At 42.8% G+C, this 22,589-nt stretch overlaps 1 protein-coding gene across 1 annotated transcript in view; it reads left to right on the top strand.

Moving 5' to 3' along the window:
* Positions 1-22,204, top strand: part of DNAJC1 (DnaJ heat shock protein family (Hsp40) member C1) — a 96,692-nt gene extending 74,488 nt beyond the window's left edge. Inside the window, exons 9-12 of the mRNA XM_073677500.1 lie at positions 6,947-7,066; positions 16,865-16,913; positions 18,230-18,669; positions 21,974-22,204. Of these exons, the coding sequence (XP_073533601.1) occupies positions 6,947-7,066; positions 16,865-16,913; positions 18,230-18,669; positions 21,974-22,042 (678 nt within the window). The 3' untranslated portion in view covers positions 22,043-22,204. The remainder of the gene's footprint in view (positions 1-6,946; positions 7,067-16,864; positions 16,914-18,229; positions 18,670-21,973) is intronic.
* The last annotated feature ends 385 nt before the right edge of the window (positions 22,205-22,589 follow it).

The following is a 22,589-nucleotide window of genomic DNA, read 5'->3' as shown; positions in this document are numbered from 1 at the left end:
CTTTTTTTTTTATCTTGTCTATCTTAAGCTAAAAAACTTACATGTTCCTCTAAAATGTTGCAAAGATTTGTGCCAAAATTTCAAACGTACATCAAATCACTCCAGGGTGAAACTGGAGAACAATACCCACAAACTTTGTGGGGTTTTTTTTTTTTGCAAATGGGGGCAATAACATCTGAGAAAACTAAACTCTGCCCAAGTTTAAAAGAAAAACTCAAAAAAGAAAATAAAGAAAAACAATTAGCTTAAAAAAAGGCTTAAATGGAAAGATGAATATGGAGAGAATAAAAAATATATAAAGGACAAGTGCAAATAAAACGAATGAGCCGGGCCCATAAAGTGCTGCTCCGCTTCTGTACTGTGCCGGAACTCTTCTGGACTTTCCACATGCTTGCTCTTTAGGACATCCTCGCGATGCTTTGCAGTCACTAAGGCTCTGTATACCGTGTCCGAGCCTATAATGGAGGGCTCACACATATAAGTATATAGTGCACTCGATCGGCCGGATGAGCGGACTATTCATCCACAGCCCTTGTAAAGATGGCAGCGATCAGCTGATACTTGTCCGTCAGCCGATCAAACCTTTTCTTTGGGTTTAAAATCCTGGTTGTTGCCAGCAATAAAGGACGTATTTATTATGTCAGTTATATGGGAACCGACCAATCGTTTTCCCCAGTACAGTTTCCATTGGTGCATGTTAAAAGTGCACCGATCGTCTTGTTAGATTGCGGGCATCAATGCTGCCATTGTGAATCTGCCCTCGCTCTTCTCTATTGTTGCTTTTTTTTTCCTGTAACCTTTTACTATTTCATGATGGCGGATTTGCAATAATCTGAGAAGTCTTTTTACGATGAAAACTCCTGTTCCCGGGACTGAAGTGACCCCATTCTTCATTGTAAGGATAGCCTCCTAATAAATTAAAGCTTCTTCTAACCTCTCCTGGTGACTGATGAGTAAATGGTTAATGATTGTGAGCTGTGAGACAGTCCAGATCAAATACTCTTTGAACAAAACCTTCAAAGTGTGTCCCAGGAATTAGATGTTGAAATCTGAAGGATTTAGTGGCCTTGGAGCTCTTTTTTTTGAGAAGTAGTTGATAAAGCCCCTCCGCTCCTTGTACACAGATGTGCTATGTCCTGTTATACTGGTAGCGGCCGGTGGCCTCCAAGGTTGCAGCTGGTGAATCTTCAGTGTGTGCGCACTCGGACTGTATGGAATCTCTGACTTTCCTGATCCACCTGCGCTGAGTCTTGCAAAAATGTCCATTAGTTGTATGTCCCACTATTGAGACCTGCGTCCGTCGTCAAGAGCAGGGCCCGGAAACAAGTTACAAACTCTCCTGTCATTATCTGCTCACTGATGAACTCTCAGTTAACTCATTATGCAGCCAGCAGTGTGCAGGGAAACGAGAAAGCGTGTAAAAGCCAAACGATGGAAACATGTTAATGAAACCCAATTGTATAAAAGATATTTAGTATATTATACGCCTTTAAAGTGAATCTGTCAGTAGGATTATCCCTCCTAAACTGTCTATATGGGCATGTAGGTCATAGAAAGTTGAATAAAATGATACCTTGATGTCTGAGATCTGGTGTCTTATTCAAGAAAAATCCATATCTTTCTTAATATGTGAATGAGCTGGTAAGATCTATGGGCCGGACATAGATCTCCCTGAGAATCTGCCTCTAGAGCTTATTCTAAATGAAAGGGGACGTTACCAGTGTGAGACATGTAATGACTGACAGTCTGCTCTCCACATCTACTTGTCTCACACTGATAACGCCTCCTTTCACTTACAATCGGCTCTGGAGGCAGATTCTTGGGGAGATCTATGTCCTACTCATAGATCTTACCAGCTCATTTACATATTAAGAAAAACGTAGATTTCTCTGGAATAAAACATCTGATCGGCAGATATCAAGGTATCATTTTATTTAACTTCCTATGACTTGCATGCCCATATAGACGGCTTAGGAGGGTTTATCCTACTGACAGAGTCCTTTTAAGGGAAAATATAAAAATAAAAATGTCCCTAAAAAAAAAGTCCCTATCCAATCAGTTGTATTTAAAAAAAATAAAAAAATAAAAAGTGATAAATCTTCATATGTGTTTGCCTAGAAGATTAAATCTCTGTCTCAAGAGCTGATTTTTTTTTTCCGTAAGTTTTTCCATAAGGTGTGAAAATGAAATTTCTTGTTGTATATTATTTCCTCATCTGTACTGACTGGGGAGTGCACTAGAGAGGAAGCTGGATGAGCCAAGTACTTCCTCCGCAGAGCTTAATCATGATATATATATATATATATATATATATATATATATATATATATATATATATATATATATAACGGCAACATCTGTTGTACATTTGCAATTAAATTTAAAATGGTTCTTTCACTAAAGATATTTATCACAAATTCACTGGATCTGTGATAAATGTACGATCGCTAATCTCCATCAATCTATCAGTGATAAATGTACCATAATTACTGGGAAAAAAGCTTCGAAAAAAAATACATATATTATGTTATAATTAAGTTGACCGGTTCTCTTCTTAAAAAAAAAAAAAATGATTATAAATAATTTATTTTTAATTTTCTTTTTTTTTACATTTATTTTCTTTCTTTTTTTTATATATATATAAATGTATTTTAAATTTTCTTTTTTTTAATTTAATAGATTAAAAAATAAAAAAATTGATTAAAAAATGAAAAATATATATATTTTTTCCCCTTTACAGTGCCACTCATGTCCATAGATTGTGCATGGTATTGCAGCTTGGCCCTATTGATTTTTTTTTTATAGTCTCTATAAAATATTATATATAATTTTGGATATATGAGAAAAAAAGAAGCAAAGCTGCAGTGTTCGTATTTATTTATTTATTGTGTTTTTCCTGTTGGGAACAGTTGAGATCTGTCTTAACTTTTTTTTCCCCCCATGGTGAACCTATAATATATACGCTGTATACACCCACACACACACAGACAGACAAAGCCGAGCACAGGTAATAGCAAGTCCTGAACAGATGGCAATTAAACGTGGCTGATTTTGGAGTCGCTCTTCCAGCCATGTTCCTCCCTTTAAACTGTGTCCATTATGTGTTTTATTTTCTTATAATTGTAGTGGGGACATGATATGAATTTTTATTTTTTGGGCAGCCCTGTCCCTGCTGAACTTTCATTTAGTATTCATCTTGGAGAGTCAATCTGAGAGCTGGAGCTTTTTTTTTTATGCAGAATGTGAATGCTGGCGAAGCTACGACAGCTGTCCGCTCCCCATGTGGTGTACCCCATTGCACTGCTGTAACGATGAATTCTTTTCCCAATGTTTCAGTAATATTGGACGCACATGTTTCCATGTGACACCGCAGTCTGCTTATGCATTCATTGAAATTACAGCTACAGTTGGCTCCATATTAAAACCTTCACCCCAGGGCCACCCTCATGGTCTGATCAGGGTAGGCTCTGTCCTATCTAAGGATACCGTTACCCGCTGCTGGGGGTGAGCAGACCCTCCACTGCTTTGTCTGCTTGTCTTTTATGTATTTTTCCCTCTTCCGTGTGCATGCAGTAAAGGCTGTCTTCACACGTGCCATTTTCACCTTGATACTTCCATATAATTTACAATAATATTTTTATATAATTTAACCTACTAATAACTTTTTACTAAAATTCAATTTCATATTTATAGCGAGACACTGCAAGAATGTGCTAATCTGTAATCACATAGTGTCTCTCTGCAGGCCACCATGTTAGTGTATGGCATCTAATAAAGCCTTGTATTTTTTATTTTATTTTTTGTAAAAAATTTTGTTATTTTTGTGTTTTTTTTAGGAGAACTCTAATAGGAAAAATCTCCTCGATGTATAAAATTAAACAGCATTCAGATATGCAGCAGGAGTCCATAGACTTCCTTGGGGTTGTATTATGTCGCTTCAAAAAAAAAAAAAAATATTGCTCTTGGTGAAACGAGGAGCGACTGCCAAATACAACGGGTCTCTGGGATGAGGGTAAAATAGGAAAGGATGAACCTTGGTTCCTCTGAGATCCTAGATAATTAATGGGGTATTCCGGTTACAAGACATTACCAGATATTCACAGGAGAGGTGATGGGGTTTGTCTGAAAAATTCTTTACTTTTGGTGTAGCGTACTTAAGGGGTCTTGTTATTTCTCTTTGTACCTGGCCATAGATGACAAGTAAACACTGAAACATTGGCGTACTGAAGTGACACTATTTTGTTTTACGTTTTAGTAAATGTATTCCCTGTATATAAAAAAAAACTTTTTTTTTTTTTACACAAAATTGAAGGGAATTTGTCAGCAGATTTTTACTATTTAATCTGAGAGCAGCATGATGTAGGAGCAGAGACCCTGATTCCAAGGAGGTCAGCAGCTTGATTTCAATACAATCAGTGTTTTATCAGCAGGAGTTATCACTGCAGGACTAGGTGTGGCATGTAAAGAAATCAGGCTAATCTGTGTATAACCCCACCCCCCACCACTGATTGGCTGCTTGCTGACAGTGTACACAGGAAGCTGCCAATCAGGGGTGTGGGCGGGGTAATTCACAGCTCGGCATTTATAGCACAGCTACATCTACAGCAGAGAAAACAGGGATTTTAGCCAAACTATAGAGAGAGATATTTGTAGATATATATTTATTTATGCACACACATCAATGGCTTAGAATATTATTATACTGTCCTGATGGCCTCCACATCCCAGGACCTCCTCAAGCCTCAGTATTCTGACTTTCAGTGATGATCATTTGATGCAGTCACCTGCAGACTGCCGTCTGGGATTGGCTGCAGCGGTCACATGTCTGTGTCAATGCATTATCTCTGGGGGCCATGATGCAGAGCGCAACAGGATCGTTAAGGTTGGGATTACTTGGAGTAAGTCTGTGCACTTACAGTATGTCGGGAGCTTTTTTTCTTGTATACTGTAACGTTCCCATTCACCAAAGGCCAAAAGTATCTGTTCTTTCACTATAGTGATTTTTAATTACTGTTTTTTTTGTATCCATCTCGACTATGGTGAGTGTCGGGCTCATCTGCTGAGTGCTCGCACCCGGCAGTGGGCACAGATGCAGCGTGTTTCTTGCCTTAGTTTGCTATCTTGTAGCACTTGAAGTTTTTTTTTCATTTTTTTTTTTTTTTTTGCTAACCAAAATAAAAAAAAAATCCCTTAAATAAAATAGAGATAAATCCAATGTATACATAATAATGTATACAATATCCTCTGATCTTACTGTGGATGTGATATGTAGGTGAACTGGGAGGCCGGCAGCCCAATAACGGAATAGATTTGAGATTTTGTTTTTTGTTTTTTTTTCTAAATAAAACGAACAAAGGATGACGTGAACCCGATCCCGAATGATTGATACAATCCTGCCTGCGATTGGCCATTATTTACTGACTCTTAAGTGGCAGGTTGTGTTTTATGCTAATTCGTCTGCTTCAGGGAGCATTGCTGATAGCAGAACAAAGTGAATAAAAGTAGTTTGCTTTGCAAATGAATGCAAATGGTCCATTCTTTCGGGAAGCCCTTTAACAGGGGGCAGTGCACTTTGATTATGAGTGAAGCTGCCATTTGGACATGGTGAAAAGAGCACGCTTGAACCATTGATTAGGGGAGACGGTGAAAGAAGTCAGGAAGGGCCCCGTTAAGCTTGCGGTGCGGCAGGCGGATGTCAGTGTAGTTAGATCGCAGTGGGAGAATGACAGGGAGGATTAGTGTCAGGGAGAAGCTTTGCTGTAGCTTGGGAGATAGTCCCTGGGGTCACTCACCTCTGACTGTTGTGCTGTGCTGATGGCTTGGTAATGAAAGTGCTTGATGCATGGCTGTTCATTATCAGGAAAGGTGATTAGATGAGGTATTTATCTGTAAAGGTTATGCCTTTCAATATCTCTGCCTTTACTGTCCCCTCAGACATGTATGGGGGGTCACACAATGTTGCAGCTGCCAGAAGACAAAGAGAGAATGGGAAATATATAGATGTAGTTTACATTTTACATGTGACTGCAGGTATTTATTGCTGCATTATATTAAGATAGGGCATAAAGACAACCCCAATTCTTGCCCTATTAGGGCACACGTGCATCCTCCAATCATGCTGCTCTGCAGGGGTAGCCCCCCCCGTTCTTGCATTAAATAAATATGCAAATTGGCTCTTCAGAAAGGAAGAGAACTTGAACTATAGTGCCACCTAGTAGCGATCCTAAAAGTCGTGAGCCTTGCCATATGACTTGGAATAAAAGGCAAACCAGAATCTTCATTTGCAGACACTTGTTTCGGGGCGTTGCCCCTCCTCAGTTTAAAGCATGAGATCTGAGGGGGTAACATCTCTCCTTGATGAGCATGACATGCCAGTGTAAGGAGACTTATAGGCCATGCTTTGCTTTACTGGGAAATTAAATTGCCTCTTCAGAAAGGAAGAAAACTTAAACTATAATGCCACCTAGTAGCAATCTTAAAAGTCAATATCGACCCATTAACGAGCCTTGCTGTATGACTTGGAATAAAAGCCAAACCAGAATATCAATTTGCAGACACATGTTCCAGGGCGTTGCCACTCATCAGTGTAAAGCATGAGACCTGAGGGGGTAACGTCTCAATTAAATAAATTAAATAAACAACCCTTCATTTTAATAGCTGCAGTGTAGTGCTGCGTTTTGCCTGGCGGCTGTCCAGTTTCTTTTTTTCCAGAAGATATCAGAGCAGGGCAAGGGGTATCCAACTGATTTCCCCTTATATCAGATGTGCAACTTGTATCTGTGCACCATTAGTATGTTTCTTCTTCTACACCAGACCTTCTATTTGTATCACACGATCGTCACCAATTATTATTTTATTCAGTGATCCAAAACCTCTCGCTCTAACCCCTGTTCCTCACCGGTGAGTGCACTTATATTAATAGCTGTATTATGTCTTTCTCTTGCAGTCCCCTGAATGGTCCGAAGATGATCTGAGCCTGCTGACGAGAAACATGGCCAAGTTCCCAGGGGGGACCCCCGGCCGATGGGAGAAGATTGCACACGAATTGGGTCGATCAGTGGCAGATGTGAGTTGATTTCAGTTTACGTTCAGCAAGTGACAAACCAAACAAAAAAGGCAGAGGTGGCCGACCGACCAGGCGGGAGTGAAGCCTGACACTGTCTTTTCAAAGTGACCACAATGCTTTTAGGTCCTGGAAGTGAACCATTAACTGGAGCGAGAAGCAGATGTGTGCACAGTCCCCTGCTCTACAATTAACAGCTGTAACTGATCAGCTGTACCGGGGATTGCACTGTTAGCAGGGTTAGGCTACTGTAACCTGATCACAGAAAAACAATGCCATTTATACTGCTCAGAGTAACCCCTTCAGGGACTGCAAGGGTTCCTTCAATGTCTCTTTAATTTTCAATAAAACCTATGGTGAACTCCGCCGGTTACTGAAACTGCAGATGCAGTTTTGCCCTATTGGTCTTAACAGAGATGGGACTTGATTTGGTCTCTGTTGATTTTACAACCCAGTGATGGCATGTAATCAGCTATCATAGAAGGAAATATTAGCCAAAATAATGGCAAAAATTGTCTACCAATAAAACCACTAATATTTCACTTCTGTCATGTCACTTTAGTAAGCCTGTGAGTCCCACTTCTGTGCCTACTAATAGAATAAGCCTGGGAGTCCTGCTTTCTGTGCCCGCTAATAGAGCCTGTGAGTCCTGCTTCTGTTCCCGCTAATAGAATTAGCCTGTGAGTCCTGCTTCTATGCTCACTAATAGAATAAGCCTGTGAGTCCTGCTTCTGTGCTCACTAATAGAATAAGCCTGTGAGTCCTGCTTCTGTTCCCGCTAATAGAATTAGCCTGTGAGTCCTGCTTCTATGCTCACTAATAGAATAAGCCTGTGAGTCCTGCTTCTATGCCCACTAATAGAGTAAGCCTGTGAGTCCTGCTTCTGTGCTCACTAATAGAGTAAGCCTGTGAGTCCTGCTTCTGTGCTCACTAATAGAATAAGCCTGTGAGTCCTGCTTCTGTGCTCACTAATAGAATAAGCCTGTGAGTCCTGCTTCTGTGCTCACTAATAGAATAAGCCTGTGAGTCCTGCTTCTGTGCCCAGTAATAGAATTAGCCTGTGAGTCCTGCTTCTATGCCCACTAATAGAATTAGCCTGTGAGTCCTGTGTCTCTGGCCTCTAATATATAAAGCCTGTGAGTCCTGCTTTCCGTGCCCAATAATATAGATCTTGTGAGTCCTACTTCCCCCTCCCATACAAAGTAATTGACAGTGCTACATATATACAAATGGAGTTTTGGGGCTGCTGCTGTAAGGTGATATTGCTCGATATGTTACCCAATATCACTGCTCTATCTGTCTAGTACGGATGGTGTAACGCGGAAACATTCTCAAACTTATATGTGCAGATGTTATGTTGTGTTCTATCTGCTAACAGTGCAGATTGTAGTACGCAGCGCCCGCCCCACCTGACTGTAGATATTTTTATTTTCTCATTTTTTTCCATAAATGGGCAATAGAGCAAGTATTGGAGCGCCATTGTTTGCCCTTCCATCTCTCTCTCTCACACTTTGTTTCATTCTGCAAACAGTTGTCTTTTTGCACCTTTCATGTCATTTACTGTAATTTCATACGGTTTTATTTTCAGAAAGAGTTAATTGTGGTTGTTGCCCTAAATGATGAAAATAATCCAGATTGCGATTGCTGTATTGGTGGTTCCTGCTGACCTGGTTACCTGTAGCCCCCGTTCTCCCCATCAGCTAATTCACATCTGTTCCCTGACCCATTTTCTGTGCTCGGCGTGTCGCCCCGGGCTCACTACCCACTGCCTTTCCTGAGCACAATCCAACCAGTCTGTTTCCCCGTCCAGTGTCTCTACACAAATAACTGTTCTCTCTGCCTTAAACGCTACATGAGCGTACAATGTGGGTAACACCATTTTTTTTTTTCATTTCTAACTTTGGTACAGGTGAGTTATAACATCTTATATTATTCCAACACGAGAGTAAGAATTTTTTTGTGAGCCTCTGAAATGGTCTCTAACCCATTGAAGCACACAGCGCGTGTCCCACTGTGGCCATGTATGTATGCGGAGTGAGATTGTGTAATAGACTTGTCAGTAATAGGTGTGTAGAAAAAGGTGGTGCGTGTTATATACTGCGAGGCAGGATCTGTTCAGTGTCACCCTGTATGCAGGAAGCGCTGCCAGTCACTGAGTGGAAAGAGAAGCAGGACTGGGCATCTGTTCATTTATTTATTTTGCTCTTATATAGCGCCATCATATTCCACAGCGCTTTACAGACGACCTCATCACTGGGGGCTCACAATCTACATTCCCTATCAGTATGTCTTTGGAGTGTGGGAGGAAACCCACGCAAACACGGGGAGAACATACAAACTCCTTGCAGATGTCGTCCTTGGTGGGATTTGAGCCCTGGCTGGCCTCTGAGCCACTGTGCTGCCATTATCTTTGAATGGGTGCAGGACTAGAATTCACAGGCTTTCTCGTGTGGTTTTGGGGAACAGGAGTCACAGCCTTTTTTTTTATATATAAGTGGTCAGGGAAGCGGGACTCACAGGCTTTCTCTTAGTGCAGGGAAGCGGGACCCACAGGCTTTCTCTGAGTGCAGGGAAGCGGGACCCACAGGCTTTCTCTGAGTGCAGGGAAGCGGGACTCGCAGGCTTTCTGTGAGTGCAGGGAAGCGGGACCCACAGGCTTTCTCTGAGTGAGTGGCAGAGCATGTCTCAGGCTTTCTCTGAGTGAGTGGCAGAGCATGTCTCAGGCTTTCTCTGAGTGAGTGGCAGAGCATGTCTCAGGCTTTCTCTGAGTGAGTGGCAGAGCATGTCTCAGGCTTTCTCTGAGTGAGTGGCAGAGCATGTCTCAGGCTTTCTCTGAGTGAGTGGCAGAGCATGTCTCAGGCTTTCTCTGAGTGAGTGGCAGAGCATGTCTCAGGCTTTCTCTGAGTGAGTGGCAGAGCATGTCTCAGGCTTTCTCTGAGTGAGTGGCAGAGCATGTCTCAGGCTTTCTCTGAGTGAGTGGCAGAGCATGTCTCAGGCTTTCTCTGAGTGAGTGGCAGAGCATGTCTCAGGCTTTCTCTGAGTGAGTGGCAGAGCATGTCTCAGGCTTTCTCTGAGTGAGTGGCAGAGCATGTCTCAGGCTTTCTCTGAGTGAGTGGCAGAGCATGTCTCAGGCTTTCTCTGATTGGGAGGAGGGAGCAGGACTCGCAGGCTTTCTCTGAGTGAGTGGCAGAGCATGTCTCAGGCTTTCTCTGAGTGGGAGGAGGGAGCAGGACTCGCAGGCTTTCTCTGGTCCTAGTTATGGTACTAGACACAGATGCTCATATAAATAAATCAGCACACCTATCTAGTGGACAAAGTAAAGTAAACATTGAGGATGTAGAGATTGCAGTGGTGCCTTGTCTTCCTAATTGGGTGGATTGGCAAGAGACATTACACATGAATTGCCTAGTCTAAGGTGAAGCCATTGCATTGAGCCTGCAGAGCGGTCTGTGAGCCGCACGTTACAGAGCAGGAGGAGCTGAGCAGATTGGGACCTTCGGACTCGGCCACGTTATTTACTACAAATTCTCGGCCCCCTCCCCTTTAGTCTCCCATTTGTAGAGCGGAGCTGCTGGAAGGAACAATATGTGAATCATTACACCACCGTACAGTGGCCACACACACTCTTAGCACGGGTAAAATGTTTACAATGTTAATTTATAGCTTTCACCAGATGATTTTTGTAACCACAAAGGCCACTTAAATTGTAAAAATAACAGGAAACACAAACTGTCTGGCATGCAAAACAGGCCATAATGTGATTATTAGCTGCAGGTTTTTTAAATTAAAGGCCACAAATTCTCGGGTTTCCTACTTGTGAAGTAGTCCGCCTCCCTCGCCGAGAGGATGTAAACCGATTCTGCCGCTCTCTGTGGTTACTAATCTCCGGCATTCAGGTTGCGATAGCAGACTGATAGGGGATTTGCCTGCTGCCTGGAAAAGGGCTCAGGTAGGCAGGAAAACAGGCAGGTGGATAGATTTAAGACGACTTTCTTAATTACCGGCCAGCCTGGCCATGTGAGCAGAAGTGCTCAGCAAGATAAATTGTCCCTCTTGTCTCCAAAGAGAAATCGTAGAAGTTAATTTAAGCAACACTAAACCCTGCGACTGCCGAACCGACCACATTAGATAGAAATGTGACATTTGCATCGTGTTTCTCCTCCGAGACGCTTTCTACATTAGTTATGAAGTTTGTTTTTTTTATCCCACTTTTCTTTACAGCTGTTGTAGACAATGGCTGCATGTTGTATTACAGAGACATCGAGGAGGTTTTACAGCTCAGGGGTCCTGGGTGAATTATGTGATAGTCCACACCTTGTTCGCAGCTTTACAATTTGTGTGTTTTGCAGGAGCCAAGTTGGGGGAGCTCAGATTTAGGTTCTCGCAAACCTGTACTGGACAATATAGTATATATGCGGGAAGTGACTAGTGCGGAGGCACTCGGGTTTTTGGGAAGGCACCAATAGTACAAATGGCACCACATGTTTGACGGGGACCAATTGTAGATTTTTGCTTGGGGTCCAGAAGTTTGATCTTACTTGGTTTATGTACCCCTGTTTTTATTGACTGCAATATTTGACCAGGATTTAGTGAGTGGATTTAAAGGGAACCTGTCATGTTGAGAATATTATCTGATCTGCAGATGGGAAATTATAGAGCTGATCAGTAAAGTTTTAGTAAATCTTGCATTTTATTCATAGTTTGCATGTGTAGGAGTCCAGGGGGCGGTCCTCCTCAGTGATTGACAGTCTTCCCTGTATAACTGTGCATGTAGAGATAGCTGTCAATCACTAATAGTACCGTTCAGTGGACTCCTGCATAAAAACATCAGGGATTTCTTTGAATAAAGCCCACCGTACACATTAGATGGCTGTCAGCTGACCGATGGTTTGGCCGGCAGCCATCTTGTCAGACTCTTAGTTCTCCTTCAGCCAAGTGCTCCGGAGTTCTATAAGATAGCTGCCAGCTGATAAGTCGACCGGTGACTTATCTCCTGGAGAACAAAAGGATTGGCAGTTCAAAATCAGGTATACCGGATCCTTAAAACCTCCAGCAATCAGCTGTCTGAGGCCCCCGATACACAGACTATTGTGCAAACCCGTTTTACCAGATTGGCCTATGTTAGTCTAATGTGTATAGAGCCCTTGAGCGCCTGCCCTTTTGTAAGTGTGTGGGACTGTTACCATGACTGGTGATACATATAGGGATGAGCTATAAGATCAGACCCCTTTGATTGGCTTTAGCCTTTGTAGGTTATGTTAAAAGTTAGCAGTGGCGATTTCATTGCTACCAGTAATTGTGTGGGATGATCAGTGAACTGTTGTCAGCTAGTTTTCTGCTGCTGAGACACATCCACGTGTAAGATTTTGGTCTGACATTTTATATGGGATTTTTTATTATGTACAGTAGTGTTCAAAAACACGAGTTAAGCACAAAATCTTTATACTAGTTTTTCTTTCCATGCTTTGGGAACATTGCACACTGTTTTCTAATTGAAAACATGAAGAGAAATGTATATAATTTTTAACTACTTTACAGAAAATAACAAAAAATGAACTGCTGTTCTAAAAAATAGCAGTGTCTGCATTTCTCTTTACAAACTCATAATATGTACTATTTTCTTTAAGGATTTAGCATTCCTGTGAATCAGTAACCTAATATTTAGTTGTATACCCACAGTTTTTTTTAGAACTGCTTCACATCTATGTTGCATAGAGTCAACCAACTTCTGGCATCTGTCACCTGTTATTCCAGGCCAGGATGCTTTGACTACATCCCACAATTTTTTGGCATTTGTTGGCTTTGCTTCAGAAACTGCATTTTTGATGTCACCCCACTAGTGTTCTATCGGATTAAGGTCGGGGGATTGGGCTGGCACTCCATAATCTCAATTTTGTTGGACTGGAACCAAGATTTTGCTCATTTACTGGTGTGTTTAGGGTCGTTGTCTTGTTGAAGCACACATTTCAAGGGCATATCGTCTTCAACGTAAGGCAACATGACCTCTTCAAGTATTTTAATATATGCAAACTGGTCCGTGATCCCTGGTATGGTGTAAATAGGTCCAGCACCACAGTAAGAGAAACATGCCCATATCATGATGCTTGTACCACCATGCTTCATTGTCTTCAGAGTGTACTGTGGCTTGAATGCAGAGTTTGGGGGTCGTCTGAAGAATTGTCTGCAGCCCTTGGACCCAAAAAGAACGATTTTACTTTCATCAGTCCACAAAATGTTTCTCCATTTCTCTTTAGGCCAGTTGATCTGTTCTTTGGCAAATTGTATCTGCTTCAGTACATGTCTTTTTTATAACAGTGGGACTTTGCGGGGACTTCTAGCTAAGAGATTAGCTTCACACAGGCGTCTTCTAACTGTCACAAAACTCTCAGGTAACTTGAGACTGTCTTTGATCATCCTGGAGCTGATCATTTGTGAGCCTTTGCTATTCTGGCTATTCTTCCATCCATTCGAATGGTAGTCTTCTGTTTTCTTCCAGGTCTCTCTGGTTTTGCTTTCCATTTTAAAGCATTGGAGATCATTTTTAGCTGAACAGCCTATCATTGTCTGCACTTCTTTATAAGCTTTACCCTCTCCAATCAACTTTTTAATCAAAGTACGCTGTTCTTCTGAACAATGTCTTGAGCGACCCATATTTCTCAGTCTTTCAAGGAGAAATGCATGTAAAACATGTGCTGGCTTCACCCTTAAATAAGGGCCACGTGATTCACACCTGTCTGTTCACAGAATGATTGACCTCACTAATTGAACTCCACACTGCTATTATTTTGAACACGGCCCCGTACAATTAATTATTCAGATACAGACTCTAAAACATGTAGATCATGAATGCTGAGTCTGGTGGTTTTCTTAGAATCTACTGCACCAACTGGTAAATTGTTTGACATGTGGTGATATAATTTATACCATACACAGTGATTAATCTGGTTAGTCATATTGGACTGCTATTATTTTGAACACTACTGTTAGGGAATATGGCAAAGTAGAGCTTGTTTGTGTAAATGCAACCAGGACTTAGAGGGGATTGTTCGCGATTAGAAAAACTTGGCTACTTTGTCCCAAGAACACTTCTATCCCTGCCCACGGGTCAGAACTCAGCCCCAGTCACTTCAGCTGCAATACCTGACACAACCCATGGGCAGATGTGGCGCTGTTTATGGCAGAAAGTAGCCATGTTTCCCTGATGCTTTGCAGCCTCATTAAATTCATGGGAACGAGCGCTCCACAGCCTGATGGCATCGAAGCATCACCATCTTTCCTGTTGTTAATCAATGCCACCCACCCCTACTCCATGTTTGGGCAAGAAGAAGGGGTGATTGTTGCCCACAACCCCCTTTCTTTTATGTCTGGTCTCTGATGTAGAGGCCGGGATCCTCCCTCTCTGTGGGTCTCACAGCTTGACTATATCTTTGGCCGCCATTCTCTTACCAATCTGAGCAAGAAAATTAAAGCAGCAGTAAGTGACATTTCGTCTCACCCGCGGCCTCGCTGCAGATGTAGGCAAACTTTTGTTTTAGGGTTGACCGCTGGGCACTTAATATCGTGAGGCTATCCGTCAAGAGGGGAGGCTTTCACTCCTACCCCCTATTAATTCTATGATTTGCTGTTGACATGCATTATTATTTTTTCCTGCCTGCTGGTGGAAACATGGCATGAGCTGCTTTAACACAGTTATTTGTCTTCACAAGAATCCGCTGACCCTTGGGTTTTCACATCTGCCCGTCCTCCTTCACTACAATGGGCTTGGCGGGCCGCCAGCACTAATGTGACTAATGAAACGGAGTTAACCCCCAACACTTCTTCTAAAGGGGTAGTGGCCCTTGTCTCGAGAACAGGAAATGCAAGTCTTAAGGCCCCGTCACACTAAGCGATGCAGCAGCGATCCCGACAACGATACGACCTGTCAGGGATCGTTGCTGCATCGCTAATACATCGCTGGTGAGCTGTCAAACAGGCAGGCTCACCAGCGATCAGGGGAGCAACGATATCGTGGAAAGAATCGTTCCACGATGTCCTGCTCCCGTTACCAGCCTGCTGCAAGCAGGAGCAGGCTGGTAACTATGGTAAACATCGGGTTACTAAGTGCGCGTGTGCCCCTAGTAACCCGCTGTTTACCATGGATACCACTCTGCTACCGTGAGCTGGAGCCTCCGCTCACAGTAGCAGAGTGGTATCTATGGTAAACAGCGGGTTACTAAGTGCGCGCGTGCCCCTAGTAACCCGATGTTTACCATGGTTACCAGCCAGATCGTTGGTCCCGCTGGTCACACACAGCGATGTGTGCTGGCCAGCGGGAGGCCAACGACCAAAAAATGGTCCAGGACACTTTGCAGCGATCAGCGACCTCACAGCAGGGGCCTGATCGTTGCAAAGTGTCACACATAGCGACATCGCTGGTGAGGTCGCTGGTGAGTCACCAAAACCGTGACACAGCAGCGATCTCGCTAGCGATATCGCTTAGTGTGACGGGGCCTTTAGGAATCTGTGATGTACCCAATCTAGGGCTATCAATACCTGGGGGAAACCCACGCAAACATGGGAGAACATACAAACTCCTTGCAAATGTCGTCATTGGGGGGATTCAAACCCAGGACCCCAGCGCTGCAAAGCATCACTGCTAACCACTGAGCCACCGTGCTGCCCTATATGTAGTACAGTGCTAACCACTGATCCACTGTGCTGCCCTATATATAGTACAGTGCTAACCACTGAGCCACCGTGCTGCCCTATATGTAGTACAGTGCTAACCACTGAGCCACTGTGCTGCCCTATATATAGTACAGTGCTAACCACTGAGCCACCGTGCTGCCCTATATATAGTAGTGCTAACCACTGAGCCTCCGTGCTGCCCTATATGTAGAACAGTGCTAACCACTGAGCCACCGTGCTGCCCTATATGTAGTACATTGCTAGCCACTGAGCCACCGTGCTTCCCTATATAGTACAGTGCTAACCACTAAGCTGCCCTATATATAGTACAGTGCTAGCCACTGAGCCACCGTGCTGCCCTATATATAGTACAGTGCTAGCCACTGAGCCACCGTGCTGCCCTATATATAGTACAGTGCTAACCACTGAGCCACAGTGCTGCCCTATATGTAGTACAGTGCTAGCCACTGAGCCATCGTGCTGCCCTATATATAGTACAGTGCTAACCACTGAGCCACAGTGCTGCCCTATTTATAGTACAGTGCTAGCCACTGAGACACCGTGCTGCCCTATATATAGTACAGTGCTAACCACTGAGCCACAGTGCTGCCTTATATGTAGTACAGTGCTAGCTACTGAGCCACCATGCTGCCCTGAATATAGTACAGTGCTAGGCACTGAGCCACCATGCTGCCCTGTATATAGTACAGTGCTAACCACTGAGCCACAGTGCTGCCCTATATGTAGTACAGTGCTAACCACTGAGCCACAGTGCTGCCTTATATGTAGTACAGTGCTAGCTACTGAGCCACCATGCTGCCCTGAATATAGTACAGTGCTAGGCACTGAGCCACCATGCTGCCCTGTATATAGCACAGTGCTAACCACTGAGCCACAGTGCTGCCCTATATGTAGTACAGTGCTAGGCACTGAGCCACCATGCTGCCCTGTATATAGTACAGTGCTAGCCACTGAGCCACCATGCTGCCCTGTATATAGTACAGTGCTAGCCACTGAGCCACCATGCTGCCCTGTATATAGTACAGTGCTAGCCACTGAGCCACCATCCCGCCCAAGATCCCATAATGTGTCATTACTGTAATAAAATCAACTTCATTTATTTTTATTTTATAGGTAACAACAAAAGCAAAACAGGCAAAGGATTTTGTCTCCCATTCTTCAGGTGAGTATCAGCGGCACTGAGAAAATATCGGGCTCTCTATGGAAAATATGGGGACATTTAAAATGCTTTCCAGCAAATCCAGAGTCTGGGGGGTTAAATGATGAGTTAGAGACTGACAAGCGAGCCAATATTCTGGTTTATATGACCACGTCCGGGTATTTTTCTTTTTGTGACAATAATTAAGTTAATTATCCTTTTATTTGCAAAAAAAGCTTTTACTGAACATCCAGTGACCAAAAACGGCAATGAACAGGTTAAAGTGCAGAATGGTTCATTATAGTTATCATACTGTATAAAGCCTTCTGTATAAAATATTCTGGATTATCAAGGCTGCAGAAAGTGTGACAAAACGGTAGTAGACCTCGCCGACCGCAGACTAACGTGAAGGGCTGAAACAACCTGTGCTCTTAATTCTTGAGTCTTTCTCTGCTTCTGGTTTTGAGAAATGAGATAACAAAAATGTTATGGTACGTCCACTATCTTCACAAATTCTGATTTTCATCAGTCAGAATCGGGCCGATCAATTGTCTGCGATCACCGCAATCATTCACGTAACCGATTATACAAGCGACAATTAGGGAGTAAAAGTAAAATTTTAAAAAATTGGGCTTGTGCAATGTGGCTAATGATGCCACATAGTTTTATTTTTGATCCACCATGGCCAAAGATTATTGGCAGGCTATTGTTGCTGTTGATTGTTTAAAGGGAATCTGTCATCAGGTTTTTTCTATGTAATCTGAGAGCAGCATGATGTATGGGCAGAGACCCTGATTCCAGCGATGTATCACTTACTAGGCCGTGTGTTGCTATTTAAATAAAATCAGTGTTTTATCAGCAGGAGATTATCACTACAGGACTAGGTGTCTTGTGCCTATTGGTCCAGCCCTGACCCCTCCACTGATGAGCAGCTTTCTGCCTATGGACAGTATACACAAAAAGCAGCCAATCAGTGATGTGGGCGGGGTTACACAGGGCTCAGCATTCCGAGCTCTGCTAGATCTGCAGCAGAGAAAACTGTGATTATATATTATTATTATTATTTATAGAGAGAGAGATTTATTATATCACAACTGTTGCACTCGGTGAACTAAGTGACACATCACTGGAATCAGGGTCTCTACTCCTACATCATGCTGCTGCCAGATTCCCTTTAAGTTCATTTTTTGTATAACGAAATTGGCTGAGGTTTATTTTATGATTATGAACAGTCCAAAAATTGTTTACGCGATCTGAAATATCGTTGCCTTCCGTAGTGTGATGTGATAAAACCTTTCATTTGCTTTGCAGATAATACAGATTTTTTGCGTCTCTTTTAGGCACCGTTCGGTTATCTGATCTGAAATGCACAGCGAAGATGAGTGTGACTTTACCTGACAGCCTAATCACTCAGCGGGAGGAAGATGATCCTGATTATGAGGAGCGGGACGTCTCTGCTTGTCAGGGTGAGGCCCCGGTGACAGCAGCACGAGCCCGCAAAAGGAAGAGTACGAAAACAATAGAGCCTGCCCTCTTTGCCAAAGAAGAAGCAGAGGAAAAGGTCAGAGGCAGGCGGCAGAGAGACTTTGATACGGAGCAGGAGGCCGACATAATGGGGGACAGCGACGACGAAGGCAGAAAAAGGGAGCGCAGTCGAGTATTAGAAGAGATATGGACTCAAAACCAACAGAAGCTCCTGGAGCTGGCACTGCAGCAGTATCCAAAGGGCACGGCGGAACGATGGGATAAAATAGCCAAGTGTGTCCCGGGGAAATCCAAGGTAAACCAGACCTGTAGCTACTTGTTACATTGCCCCATACTACAAATTGGGTGAAATTCCCTAAATATTAAGAAAAAAAAAAGTTGCAAAACAGCCATTGTTTGCTATAACTTTTTGCTGGTAGTTCACATATGAGATGATCCATCACTTTCTTCTGGTTAAATGGTGTTGCGGCTCCAGCTCCGGTGACATCGGCCTGCCCCTGTATTATATGGTATTTTGAGGGTAGATTTGTTGCAGAAAATCGTGCAGCTCGTCCAATTCATGTGATTGGAGCTTGCAGAAATTAATGCGCTTTCCAACCCTATTTACATGAATGGATCCGATTTTGGTTTTCACTTCCAAAGTTTTTGCAACAAATTTGCCACTTGTGAATTTACCCAAAAACCACCAATCACAGTTCTCCATAGAACTCAATGAGCACCAACTGGTATATGCCATCTCAATACTGAAAAAATTTAATTGTATCCCTGAATTGAGAATTTTGAAAAAGAAAGATCAGTTCCGGAGGAGAAAGGAGCAGATATCTCTAATAAGAGTAATTGCAAAGCTTCTTATTTTCTCTCATACTATTTTATGGGAAAAAAAATTAAATGTTGGTTACTCTTTTAGGCTATGTTTACACTGCATTGTTTTTTTGCTGCACTTTTTTTCTGCAGCCAAAACTCTCTTGGCAATAAAAACTGTTTTTTTAACCTTTTCCACTGTGTGGCGGTCATGTAATCCGCACCCAAAAAACGCTGCAAAAAACATTTGTGCTTTGTCTACAGTACATGTGTAATAATTTGTTTTATTCATCAAAAATGCTGAAAGAATTCACATTCTGCAGTTCTAAAAAATAGTGCAGTTCTCAAATATAGTCAAGGAAAATAAAACAAGCGTGTTCATGAGATTCCTGAAATCTCCAAGCTTTTGCTGGTACTGTAAAAATCTGCTTTTATTTTGCATAAAAAAACGTAGCCAAAAAATGCGGCAAGTGAACATGGCCTAAGGGTCTGTCCAGCGCCGCGGACTTCCTTGTGGAAAGGTGATGTCGGGTCCACATATACCAACTGGGATCTAATGACCAGCACATGAGACTGCGATGTCTGCACAATCGGCAGGTATGTGAGGACACAATGTCATCGGCTCCTCTCATCTCCTGAGGATGATGTAGGCGCCATCAAACAAAGCCTTTAAATCGCTTCTTTTAGTGGGAACGTTTTTCATATTATTACTTGGCTCGTCCAGCAGAGAAATGGCAGTGGTGGTGTTCATGGTTGCACTGGAGATGCTGACACTCGAGCGGTGTCACCATATGCAGGTGGTCATTAGTTCTCCAGGTAGTGATGGACGGACATGTTTGCTGGATTTTCCACCTAACAATGTCACATTCCTCCTAAAGGAGCATCTCCGGGCTGATATTACTCATAGGTCTCAACAATATCAAAGACAAAGGTTTCAGTGACCAACTGGAGGCCACCATGAAAGCCATTAGAGCACACGGCGGAGGCTTTGATCTCCCGTAGAATGTAGGGCGCCATGTGTTCTCTCTACCTTTGATTCTGGCTTATAGAGTCCACTCCTCGAGTGCTTGGCCCTACTTGACAGGCGTCCATATTTGCTCTTTGTAAGCAGTTTTGAGAGTTTCTCATTACTCTTCCTGCTTTCTTCTCCTTCCCCTGTTCCCTATAATCACCGTGGCCATGGTTACCAGCACGTTCCCCCGCGCCACAATGGAAGTTACGTGCTCTTATCGAGCACAGGATCCAACATCTGCCCCATTGTCAAGAAAGACACAAGTATCCAAATTACAGACCTCTTTGATGTTCATTCTGGGCTGCGATGAACCTGGATGGAGCATCCTTGACCATATCATTACCTAGGAAATAAAAAATGATGAAACGTGGACCGCTCTTTGCCTATATGTCCATGTTGAAGACGTCCCGTGTCCATATGCCTCATTAAGACTGGGAGGGGAGCCTCCCGGGAGGAACACTCTCTGACTTTCTTTGGCCTTTCCATTGTTGTAGCTGCTGCAAGGGCAGTGAGCACACCGCGTCGTATCCCAGCAAAATCAACCGAATGACGAGTATCTCAGGAGCCAAACTCTTGACTATCGGATTAAGGCAATTATTATCTGTGATGGGAAACCCCTCTAAAGTCTACAGCCGTTCTAGTATCTGGGAGCTCCATTAATTATGTAGATTATGAATACTCCTTAGATATCGGTGGTTGGAATAACCTTTAAAATTATTCTGAATCTGTAATTCCTTATGAATTAAGAAACCAGGAGTTGTACACTAGACGCTTGGTTCTCAACCAGTGACGGTATCTAAGGGGTACGTGCCATGGGTCTAGTGCGTAATACTATGGTCTTGGCTGCATTATTAATAGGGGTTTTACATTGTATGATCATAGCTTTTAGGCCGAGATCACACGAGCATGTTTTCACCAGCCGTATACGGACCACAGTGCCCGGTCTGGTCGCTGGTCTCCCAACCCAAATTTAGTTTTCATAAACACTTATGAGGATGTGTGTTCTGGTGCAGAAGATTCACTGCCAGTCCAGGCGGGCGTTGTGGTCCGATTACAACCCATAAAATACTACACTCGTATTAACCCTGCCTCGGGAGACTTCGATGTATTATGAGTGCAGGTTTCTTAACTTATAAACATTAAAAAGCTGGTCTATTAGATGTGACTTCCTAATATGCTCCAGATTTTCAGCGTGGTGGATGGTGATCTTGTTCTTCCTGACATTAGAGATCTACGGAAAAGTCATTTTGAACAATTTTAGTTTTTTTCCAGACTGTTCATCCTTGGGACCGATTTCATGGGATCTTTTCATGGTCTTTAGCAAGAAATATATAGATGAAAAATGTGATTGTAATACATACAATATCTGGTATAGTTGGTGTATTTTCTCTCTTCTGCACTTTGTCAGAGGTTGAGTCACCCAACAGTAGGTAGATGCCCTCACTCCTCTGACCCTTTTAGTGCAATCACACTTCTAAAAGTCGTATCATTTTCCTGTATTCTTTCCCTTTGAGTCCTACAATCTGCCTTTGTCAGTGCTGAGGAGTCTGGGATACTGTAAATCTTGATAAACTCCTGTAGAAAAATGTTCTGTATCCAAAGCTCAGTCCTAAAACGTAACTCTAGATTTAGTGTCTAGGATCTGCAGATACCAACTGTGCTGGTGATGTCTCCACCTAGAACCTCAAACGTTGCTGCTCCTGTTTCTTTAGCTTCTGATAGCGGAACAGATCACTTTGCTGGTGGTTACTCCAGACAGTAATGGATATGTCTTCTTTCCCTGCAGGAGGACTGTATATATCGGTATAAGATGCTGGTAGAACTGGTACAAAAGAAGAAACAGGCAAAAAGCTGAGTCAGGACGACGGAGGAGGCATGGAGAGGGACGGATGTACAAGCTGTAACTTGGATCTCAGTATTCTCTTTCACATTCACGTGCCTTAGACTAAATATATGGATTTTAAAATAAATGCCGTCTTTATCTGCAGATGAGTAAAACATATTTTTATATCATAAACGTTTTACTGTTTTATTCTTTTGCAAGTTACAAAATGTTTTGTTTCTTTGTCTGTTTGCACCCAACGAATGTTAAAAGGGAACCCTTCATCAGACTTATGCTGCCCAAACCACAGGCAGCACGATTGTAACCAGGTATATGTCAGATGGGGGTCAGACAAGCGTATGAAAAATTGTCCTATTTTCATGTGTGTCTGCATTTTACATTTATACGTCAACATTTTAAAATGAACATTATCAAATACAAATTTCCTGGGTTAATAATGGCAATTTATCCATAAAAATCATCGGAACAACCTTATTGGGTGACATTGGTCAGTGTGCTGTTCGTGCACTATTAATAAGGACAGCAAACGTCCGGATAACATTTGTCTGTATGAGCCCTT

This window comes from Phyllobates terribilis, unplaced genomic scaffold (genome assembly GCF_046119375.1).
Source record: "Phyllobates terribilis strain yellow unplaced genomic scaffold, ASM4611937v1 Scaffold_4__5_contigs__length_816908805, whole genome shotgun sequence".
Taxonomy (NCBI): domain Eukaryota; kingdom Metazoa; phylum Chordata; class Amphibia; order Anura; family Dendrobatidae; genus Phyllobates; species Phyllobates terribilis.
The sequence above is the reverse complement of the archived record's forward strand: the minus strand, read 5'-3'. Positions and strand labels throughout refer to the sequence as shown.